The 11,000-nt window shown below is 32.8% G+C and overlaps 1 protein-coding gene across 8 annotated transcripts; it reads left to right on the top strand.

The window, feature by feature from the left end:
• Window positions 1-2,503: 2,503 nt before the first annotated feature.
• LOC127086867 (peroxisome biogenesis protein 12) lies at window positions 2,504-7,724 on the top strand. 8 transcript variants are annotated; one of them, XM_051027686.1, is made up of 8 exons: window positions 2,510-3,060; window positions 3,990-4,100; window positions 4,584-4,630; window positions 4,852-4,961; window positions 5,589-5,710; window positions 6,098-6,184; window positions 7,107-7,244; window positions 7,336-7,724. In XM_051027686.1, the coding sequence occupies exons 5-8, from the start codon at window positions 5,636-5,638 to the stop codon at window positions 7,405-7,407; spliced, it is 372 nt and encodes a 123-aa protein (XP_050883643.1). In that variant the 5' UTR covers window positions 2,510-3,060; window positions 3,990-4,100; window positions 4,584-4,630; window positions 4,852-4,961; window positions 5,589-5,635; the 3' UTR covers window positions 7,408-7,724. The 8 variants fall into 8 exon arrangements, 5 of the variants coding, with proteins under 5 accessions (XP_050883643.1, XP_050883644.1, XP_050883641.1 ...); XM_051027687.1 differs by having other exon boundaries at window positions 5,585-5,710; XR_007789658.1 differs by having other exon boundaries at window positions 2,504-3,060; window positions 4,587-4,649; window positions 4,852-5,710.
• Window positions 7,725-11,000: the final 3,276 nt, after the last annotated feature.

The following is an 11,000-nucleotide window of genomic DNA, read 5'->3' as shown; positions in this document are numbered from 1 at the left end:
AAAAGAGTGTCACTCCATTATTCAGAACAAATTTAATGAGTTTTTAAAGAAATTACAAATAACAAAGACTATAACTCGCCTTATCTAACAATAAAGATAATTAATTAAAGTATAAACTTGTATTTCTTCAACCTCTTGGTTTTTTCAACAATCACGTTTGATAAATTTATGCTTTTAAGATTAGTTTCGTCAACTCATATTTTGATAATCATGTTGTACTATGACACATCTTACCTGTTTATGTGTGTCTTGCTATCCTTTAGATTTTTGTATGATAACTCAATTATTTTTGAGCATTTACACTTTGCAACATCTATTCATAAGCTTGTAGTATGATTAACTTAGCATAATCAAATATCCTATTTATGGCTGCAAGATGTCGCTAACATGCCAATAATATGACGACCACGTATCGGGATCAGCTGGATGCCCTGATTATTTATATGGATCACCTGAGTTCATCACTATTTTATAGTTAATCAAACTAATTAGAAATTGTTGTAATCGATTATTTTTATAGTATTTATATTTTACTTCCGTATATAAAGAAATCATTAGTATAGAAATAATATTAGAATTATTAAAATAATATTTATTTTATTAAAAAAAATAATTAAATTTATATATATAATGACAATTTTATAATTAAAATGAAAATTTAGTTTTAATGCTAATCATTAACCTCATATTTAAAAAACCTAGTGTCTAATAAACATTACTTTTATTATAAATAATGTTTTTTAATGTAAGATACATAAAGTAATAAAGTGATATATATATATATATATATATATATATATATATATATATATATATATATATATATATATATATATATATATATATATATATTTATATATATATATATATATATATATTATATATATATATATATATATATATATATATATATATTTATATATTTATATATATATATATATATATATATATATATATATATATATATTTTTTTTTATATATATATATATGGAAATCTAGTAAAAGATAATGCAAGTCAATAATCACCACCAACCTGGCTCTGATACCAGAGCGGTAGGGGCCTCTAAAATAATAATAATAATGATAAGCATAATGGTGGAAATATTAGTAAAGAAAAAAAATATTATTGATAAAATAAATTGCAAGAGTAAGATAATATGCGGAAGACATGTTGAAAATATTAAAAGACTTACTTTTATTTATAAAAATACTTACAAAGGATGGCAATCAAGATTTCCAAGTTTTAAGACTGAAAACTCGAATGCCTTTCACAACACACAAATGATCCTTTTATAGGCAAGGATCCACACGGACTTCAAACTAAATTAAACTAAGCATAAACTTTATACAAAGTAATGACCCACATGGTCTGAATAATTGAAATAAAACACAAAACTTTAATAAAGTAATGACCCACATGGTCTGAATAATTGAAATAAAACAAAAAACTTTAATAAAGTAGAGTCAATAATTCAAAAGTAATTCTGAGTGGAAGGTAATTGAGGCCAACAAAGGGGGCTGTTGTTGTCTTTAACTTCTTATCTTCTTCAAAATAATTCTGACAAGAGGAATCTTCAAAATCTTATCTTTATCATAATTGAACTTATCTTCAACATAATTTAGAGATCTATGATTCCATAACAATCATCTTCATTATTATTTTCAGAAGTGCTAGAAGCACTATCACTTTCAGATAAAGTAGTCATAACTTCTTTAATTTTGTTCAAGAATTCTTTATGGCTGGAAGTAGCAGATAAAGAGGCAAGTAATTTTGATTTATCTAGTAAGAACGATGTATCTTCTGGAGAAATGACCTTTTCTTTGCAAAGACCCGGATGAGACTTGAACCAAGAATCTAATCTTGATGGAGAAAGCAAATCTGGATTAAACTTTGACCACCATTTAACAGAAAATTTCTTGACCAATTGAGTAGAAGAGGACCCTTCCCATAATGGATCAGTTGAAAAGGTCCAAGATGAAATCCATGTAATTCTAAAAACAGCACAAAACATAATAAAGACTTGTAATCAGGACAAGTAGTTTTTGCTGTAAAATTGTTAAAGGCTTTTGAGGCATAATCAGGAAACATTTCTAAAATTGGCCCAACAATTATGAACCACTGGATAAACCAATTAGGAAAGCTAAGTGAAATATCCTTGTTGAACCATATAAACCAAGTGTGGTTGAAAGGTTCGACCGACAAAAAATTGAACCAAGCATCCACTACGCCAAAAATGATTTTTAACAGCGCATCTTAGACAGCGCTTTTAAAAGAAAGCGCTGTCTAAGGTTAAAATGAAAATAAAACACGGAAACTGTTCCAAAAAAATAATGAAAGCGCTGTCTAAGGGGGGGTCTTAGACAGTGCTTTCTAGAAGCGCTGTCTAAGACCCCCCTTAGACAGCGCTTTTAGAAAGCGCTTTTAAATATAGACCTTAGTCAGCGCTTTTGATAAAGCGCTGTCTAAAGTCTTTAAATTCAGAGGAGGGGTGTAAGGTTGTTCTAGGATTTAGCCAACAAGTTCAATGGGGCAAAGTGGCCTTGGGCGTAAAACATGAAGCCATGTGAGAGGGGAGAAATCATAAAGCTCATTTCATACTTCATTATACATTTCATGGTCACATGTCTATTATATAGTCCTCACCTGAGACCAATACCTCACTGTGCCGGAAATTGCCTATGGTGGTGGCGGAGGTCCAAATGCCTCCATACATATATCAATTTGTTTATCTTGACACCCTCTCTCACAATCTAACAACGATTTCCTCTAATTCCTACACAAGGTTCTGAATCGAGCCAACAAATCTATAAACCCTAAGAGACAAAATCCAAAATTAAATGATGCTGAGGAGTTGAACGGAGCTCAACCCCTAGGGGTTTGACTCCCTTATGAAGAGGCTACATGGAAGCAACGAGTTTAAGAAAGAAAATAAATTGCAAAGGATTAATTAACCTACATGAGTGACTTGGTGATGTTGCAAGCGAAGGTGACGCAAATGATTCAAGAAAATATAGAAGATCTTCAATCCAGTAACCACTTCGACTCTCAAGTTCTTTTAGGTTTCTGATTTCTTCTTTCTCTTCTTCTACCCTTAGTCTGTAGGAGCTTTTGCAAATGCTTTGTGTTGTCCTTGTTGTTCTGAACACGTAAGAGTGAGTGTGGATATGTTAAAGAGGAGAGAGAACTCATAGAGAATTGAGAATTCAGAGAGAATGATTTTCAGTGATTTTTTGTGAAAGGAATCATTTTTTTCAATTGAAGAGTGAATTGGGAATATATATACAGGATAATCCCTAACTTATTCGGGCAGAATTCGGAAATGGTAGTTGAAGGTTTGGGCATCGTTTATGTTAATGGTTCACATGAATGAAGTTGTTAGGACTATTAAATATGTTAACTCTATATTAGGGTTCTGCTACAATTAGTTGGAGCTTAAATTGGAGTGAGTTCAGTTGGTGTAGTTAGTTGGTGAAGTAGAACTCAATGGATGAAAAAGGTCTGTTAGGAGTTAGTGTTTGAGATGTTAGAAAAAATTTATGATATGTTGGTGTGAGTGGGTTACTTAGGCGCTAGCACTGTCAGTAGGGTAATTAGATTGTTGGAAGGTTAGTTTGATAGATTGAATGGTTAGAAGAAAGTTAGGATGTGTTGATTTGGTGAATGGAAATGTAAATTGCAGGTTATATGCCTTTTGAGTTGAATGTTATGGAGTTGCAATGCAAACTAGATTGCTTGAATCATAGCAGCAGAGCACCTACATAACCGGTTAGCCCCTTTGGTTAACCGGTTACCAACACGACACCTAGCCCCTTTTCCACCTTTGTATGTGTTTGTGCAGTTTGAACATGATGCAGACTGTTAGTATTATTAGCTTGGAAAGTTTGAATGATGATATTAGTAATGATGTGAAAACTTGTAGTTAAGGTGAACTTGAAGTGTTCACAGTTAGTGTTAGGGAATTGAATGAGTTAGCTATTGATTTTTGCAGTTGGTCTCTATGGATGCCTTTCGAATCTGCAGAATTTGACAAGATGGGGTGGAGCTTTGTTAGAGTTGTCTCAGTTTCAGAATTTTCCCGAGTCAAAGAAGATGACCCAAGGTGCTTACTCTCTATGCTCTAAGTTTATGTAGGTTGATTTTACTTATTATTTTAGAGAGAAAATATGAAGGTTTTTGTTTAAAGCTTTTTGAGTTATGTTTGAACTTGTGGTATTAGTGGGGGGTTTTAATTTAATTTTAGTCTTTAAACCCGTAGAAGATGTGAAGTGTGGAATTTTTATTAAAATGATGTGGGGTAATGGATGTCGTATTAAAACTTAGGGTCATATCATGTGAAATTTGAATTTGGGTATTGGCTCTCTTTTGGTGCCACCAGATGCATTTGGGGCGCCTATAGGTATAAATGACTATGCCTCTTATCTTCACTGATTGTGTTACTGAATGCTGCAGTTTTTTTACACCATTTGTTATTGAAGGAAGTTGCTTGAAAGTTGAAACAATAATATAATGGTATAATTTTTTTGTGATCTGTAGTATACCACGTTTTGCTACTAACACTTTCATTATATATTTTTTGGATCAGCAGTTGCAGAACACCAGAAGAGACCTCGTTACATGCTGGTACCGAGGGTATGTGTGTGCAATACAGGTTTCTGAGACTTCGGATTATTTGTATCCTGTTTTTCTTACATTTATCTTTATTTCGATTGCAAGCTATTTTTCAGATAAATGCAAATCCACTTAATTTTTAAGAGCTCATTGTTTTGTTCATGTTTGTTCGGCTTATCTGATATTGTCTCAATTAATACTCCGATGTCTGAATATATCCGACTGTCTATATTTACATGCAGGCTTCCAGTTCGCATACCAAATGTTATACCTATTGGATGCTACTGGTTACTACTCACTAGCGCTACACGCACTTGGGATTCACGTGTGCCGAGCCAGTGGACAAGAGCTGGTAAACATTTAGTGTATGGAATTTGGAGAAGTCTTCATTATTTTGCATACCATTTACAAAAATTATAGCCGAAGCTATGACAAGTATAGCTTTTGTTTTACTATGTTTTGCCTTTCTAACTTTCATCCTTTGACACCAAAACTATCATAAGTCCCAAGATGGGATGTATTGGTGTCCTGTCAACCTTTAGACTTCGAGTCCAAGCGTAGTTAAATAACTTATGAAATGTGCATAGTTATCATTTAAAAAAATGCTCTTAATTGGTTGTTGAGTGCTGTTTGTGTTATTGGTCAATGTGAGTGAATCTGTTGTGTTGAGGTATTTGTCAGTTTATTGATGTATTTGTCGGTTTGTTGGTGTGTTAAAGTCGTTAATAAGTGGTGTTTTGCAATGCAATCTATCGACATATTAGCCTATGTTTTCAGCTGTCACTAATTTAATGCCCAATCCTTCCAAGATGATGGAACTTTGTTTCAGATGTAATGAGTATGCAAGTCCACGACTAACCTCATCAAGTTGTTTTGGAACTTGTTCTCTTGTGTGGTAGTTGTGCTTGACAAAATGGACATTATATTACTATTTGTCTTACTCAATATGCAACTTGTGAGATTTTTTTTGTCAAGATAGATGGACGCCTCTTCATGTCAAGATAGATGGACGCCTCTTCAAGATAGATGGACGCCTCTTCAAGAATTTCTAAGATACGTAGCCGTGAACGTGAGAGACTCCGTGGTCCTCAATGGATAAAGGTTTGTACTTCTCTTATCACCATGACAATTTATCTTTCCTTTACTTTCCCTGAATTAAGAAGAAACTGAAGAAACTAGTTTCACATTCTATTGATGTTAATGTTTTCCATTTTTTCTGTCATTTGAGGGAGGGAGAGGCTTACATCAACATGGTTCAAATTATAAACCATTGCACCTGCATTGTTAGAACATATCTTCCGTGTGATTCAAACCTTTTTTTTGTCAGGCTATATAGGTTAAAATGTCGAAACTTTCTTTTTGTATATATAGCATTCGCAATATGTTATCATGCATGGCAATGCGAACTGTATGAATCAATGCTTGTTTATGCTTCACTTTATCCCCATGAATCCCTTGTGATTATTATAAATGTTTTTCATAATGCAGACATTACAGGGAGCATTGCTCAGCTGTACATACACTGTACTTGACTATGCCCAAACCGGTTTGATTGCAGCAGTTTTCTTCTTTAAAGTAAGATGGCTATCCCTTTTAATATTTTTCCTTCCCTCATTGAATACTCATAAATTATATGCCCAAAATGATACAAAAAATTTATGAAACCCTAGCTTATTGTAGTTTGCTTGATATCGTTGGCTCAATTAGACTTTATATTTGCTTATGACTATTATAATTTGTTCTTGATTTAGGATTGAGTCTATGTATCCCTATAAACATGGATTGATTTTTAGTCTTTGGTATCAAGTTAGTATTGTCATAATGAGACCTTCCCTTACCAGTAGAGCTTCTGTGGAATCTTACTAATTCTTTCACAACTCTGAGGTGTAAATATAGTAGTATATATATATATATATACGTTTAGCTTGTAGTAAACTTAAGAAAAATGTACTAGTTGTCTTGGTAAACATATTTTCAGTAAGAACAGTTAACTAGATAATTAGTTAGTTATTATGCTAGAAAAATGTTTAAGTTATTTACTTAGTTGATAATTAATCATGTGGTGGTGGTGGTGGTTGGTTGAACTTTACGAAGAAATCAAGTATTGTACATGCTAGATGAAATGTTTAAGACTATATAAGTAAAATTGTATTTATATTGTGTGGACATTCATGTACCGAGACAATAATATGTAATATGTGAAGCAGTATCTTGTTTTCAATGTAATGTTGTTGTTTATTCTAAAAAACATTTTACTTTATATTTTAGTTTTTATTTATCGTCAAATAACATAAAAAGAATTAAGAATTAAGAATTAAGAATTAAGAATTTCAATATTCATTAGAAAAGCTTACTTTTCACTTCACCGTATACATCGCTAGACTTGCATCCGCTCTATGATCTCTAGTGAATTAAGTAATTAGAACTTATTCAAAACGTTGTACCGGTTCAGTGCCTAAAGGATCTGTATGTGGATCTCTATATGTAATATGAACAGGTAGCCAAAGAAGGGGTACAGTTACCGCCAGACAGAACAGTTTGCCCCCTGTGCTTGCAGAAGCGCGTAAATCCATCTGTAATTACGGTTTCAGGTTTCGTCTTCTGCTATGCCTGTGTATTCAAGTTTGTTACTCAGGTGAGAGCTCTAGACACCTTAACTGTGACTTGGAAAGGAATTAAATAACTTGAATATCATTTGGTTTACTGTGTATTTTTGCTCATGACAGTATAAGCGTTGTCCAGCAACGATGATGCCTGCAACAGTTGACCAGATAAGGAGACTCTTTCATGATGTATAGTCCCAGTTGGAGCTGCTATAAACGAGTAGATGAGTAAAACATTCGCAATGGTTGTTGCACTGATCTATGTTTATTTTAGTGTTGGGAGAGGCAAGTAAGAAGCATAATGTTGTAGCTATCTGTAGTAGTTAATGTTGTAGCATTGTTCAATCTTCAACTCTTATGAACAAACATCTTCTATGATAGAGCTCAATGTTTGTTCATAAATTTGTGTAATTAATGGGTACATTTGTAGTATATGTAATGACTTGTAAATGTGTACATAAATTTGTATATATTTTGATACATTCAAGGCAAAATTGGTTTGAATTGGTATATATATATATATATATTTGTTAGCCAAAAATTGGTAGAAAAAAGGCCAAAATGGCATGTATAAAATGTGATAACTGTCTGTCAAAATCTGGTTGAAAACAGGTAGAAATTCTGGTTTATAAACCCGGAAAAAATGTGGTTTAAAACAAAAGCTTCAAAAATTTTCGTATACATTAGACAGCGCTTTTGTAAAAAGCGCTGTCTAAGGGGGGGATTAGAAAGCGCTTTAGGCAAAAGCGCTGTCTAAGGGGGGGGGGGGCTTAGACAGCGCTTTATGAAAAGCGCTGTCTAAGCCCCCCCCTTAGACAGCGCTTTTGCCTAAAGCGCTGTCTAAGGTATACCTAAAAAATTAAAATAGGGGGGGCTTAGACAGCGCTTTCTGAAAAGCGCTGTCTAAGCCCCCCCCCTTAGACAGCGCTTTTGCCAAAAGCGCTGTCTAAGGTATACCTAAAAAAACTAAAATAGGAGGGTCTTAGAAAGCGCTTTTGGCCAAAGCGCTGTCTAAGGGGGGGGGGGCTTAGACAGCGCTTTTAAGATTTAAAAAAGCGCTGTCTAAACCTTTAGCAGCGGAGGTTTAGACAGCGCTTTAAAGCGCTGTCTAAGGCTAAAAAAAGCGCTGTCTAAGGTCTTGTTTGGCGTAGTGATCCATGTAATCAAAGTACGAATAGTATTGTGGAGTAAAGGCTCTGGAAAAAGATTTTAATTCTGATGGAGGCTGATTCCAATCAGAAGGAGATAATACCTTATTCACTTTGAATTTAGAGAACTTTATCTTAGATTTATCACTCGGATCTGTTTGGTGGGTAAGAGTAATAGACTCAGAATCTACCAGGATAAATTCGTAGAATTTTCTGGTCTTGGTTTGGTCTTTAGGAATGAAGTAAAATCCTAGGGGGAAAATTCTTGAAATATTTTGTAATAAAGAGGAGTTTGGAGGACAGTAAAGGGTTTCTAAAGGTAATATTGGTATATACAAATCTTTGGTAATAAAGGTCGATTTTGGTAAAGAAGAAGGAGGTGTATAGTAGGCTAGTTTAGACGGGTGATTTTTCTGGATAGATAATGGACTGGTAATTTGAGATGTAAAAGCTAATGGAGTTAATAATGTAGGCTTAATAGTTGTCAAGGGAGTAGCAATAATAGGAGAGGTAACTTTCGAAATAAAAGATGGAGAACCTAAAATTATTTCCTTATTTTTTGATCTTTAATGGGAGGACCATAATCATCTCTGGGATCAACTGATTTTTTACTCATGTTTTCCCTGTAAAAATTCTCTGGTTAGAAAATCTGGTAATGAATTTTTAATTCCTTGAATATGCTCGATTTCAAAATCAAAACAAGAAAGTAATGCTTGCCACCTAGCAAATATATGTTTTGAAACTAAATTTTTAACATCCTTTTGTAAAACACTTTGTGCAGCTTTGCAATCTGTTTTTAATAAAAATGTTTTTGAAAACAAGTCATCTTGAAATTTTGTAATACACAAAACAATAGATAAAATTTCTTTTTTAATAGTACTATAGTTTAATTGAGCTGGGTTCCAAGTTCCAGAATAATATTTGACCACTTGTTCCTTTTCCATGCCCGGAAGTATTTGTTTTAGAACTCCCTCAAAGCCTATGTCTGAGGCATCGGTTTCAACAATATGGTTGGCACTAGGATCAGGTATCCCTAAACAGGGTAATTTTTTAACTATTTCCTTTAATTGCAAAACACTTTGGGTCATCGAATCATCCCAAGGAGGAGGATTCTTCCTAAGTCTCTTGAATAATGGTATACAAATGGTTCTTAAGTTGGGTATAAAGTCAGCCACATAATTTATACAACCTAAGAATCTTTGCAACTGGGTTTTATCCTTTAGTTCATCTGGAAATTTATTAATAAATTCTAAAGATCTACTAATGGGGGTATACATACCTTGGGAAATATCAAAACCCAAAAATCTTACTTTAGATTGAAATATTTTAAGTTTCTTTTCAGACAAGACTAACCCATTCTCTTTAATTATCTCATAAAATAGGTTCATATGTTGTATATGCTGATTTATAGAATCTGAAAATACTAATATGTCATCTAAATAGACTATGGTAAAGTGCGAGTAATCATTAAATATAGTATTCATAATATTTTGGAACTCGGAAGGAGCATTTTTTAATCCTAAAGGCATGACATTCCATTCATAGTGACCAAAGGACACCACAAAAGCGGTTTTATATTTATCTTCTTCCTTTAATTGTATTTGATAATATCCAGATTTAAGATCAAACTTTGAAAATATACTTTTATTATGTAATCTGTTTATCAAATCCTTTTTATTAGGTATGAGATACCTAATCCATTGTAATGCTTTATTTAAGGGTTTGTAATTTATTACTAACCGAGGACTTCCTCTTTCTAGCTCAGAAGCATTGGTAACATAGAAAGCGGAGCAACTCCAAGGAGACTTACTGGGCCTAATCAATCCTTTGTCTAAGAAATCTTTTATTTCTTTTTTACAATAGTCTAAATTTTGTTTATTCATTTGTATTGGTCTGGCTTTAGTGGAGATATTTGCTTCCTTAAAGTCAGGTTCATAGGGTAATGAGATAGTATGCACTTTTCTTTTCTAGAAAGCATTAGGTTGTTCTGAGCAAAGATCTTTAATGAATTTATTTTGTATATCTTTAATTTTTTCTTGAATACTTGGAGATTGCAGTTGATCTTCTATCTTTTTATAGTATATTTCTTTATTAATGAAATTAATTTGTTTTCTTTTATTATTAATTTGATTAATAAATGATATAACCTTACTCTGGACAGAGTTAAAATCCTTAATCTTAGGTGGTTCTAAGAATTCAAATTTAATTTCACGCCCTAAAGCATTAGTGGTTATAGCTGCATTATTAACTGTGAAAGGGTAGAGTAAAGCTAGAAAAGGGGTTCCTAGAATAATGGACTCATGAATATTTCTTACTAAAAGAAAAGAGGTTTTATAACAAATCTGATCTTTACAAAATTTAGCACTTGATAATTTGTAAGAAACTTGTAATCTATTACCATTGGCTCCTCTTAAAGATTCTTTAGTTTTTTCATAATATTGGGTTGGGATCAACCCTTCTTGGATGCAATTTAAATCTGCTCCTGAATCAATTAAAGCAATTAATTCATAAGTTTTATCTTTAACAATGAGATTTATTTTACTATACCATTTATGCGATATTAATTTTTCTATTTTGTTAATATACCCATCTTCATTATTCAGAACAATAGTTTCCTCATCATTTTTGGTTAAGCTGGAT

This window comes from Lathyrus oleraceus, chromosome 5 (genome assembly GCF_024323335.1).
Source record: "Lathyrus oleraceus cultivar Zhongwan6 chromosome 5, CAAS_Psat_ZW6_1.0, whole genome shotgun sequence".
NCBI classification, from domain to species: Eukaryota; Viridiplantae; Streptophyta; class Magnoliopsida; order Fabales; family Fabaceae; genus Lathyrus; species Lathyrus oleraceus.
The sequence above is the reverse complement of the archived record's forward strand: the minus strand, read 5'-3'. Positions and strand labels throughout refer to the sequence as shown.

Coding starts and splice junctions, on each gene's coding strand:
- LOC127086867 (XM_051027684.1), top strand. CDS start 5,636: ATGGACGCCTCTTCAAGAATTTCTAAGATACGTAGCCGTGAACGTGAG. Junction 5,711..6,097: donor GTGGTCCTCAATGGATAAAG/GTTTGTACTTCT, acceptor TTCATAATGCAG/ACATTACAGGGAGCATTGCT. Junction 6,185..7,106: donor CAGCAGTTTTCTTCTTTAAA/GTAAGATGGCTA, acceptor TAATATGAACAG/GTAGCCAAAGAAGGGGTACA.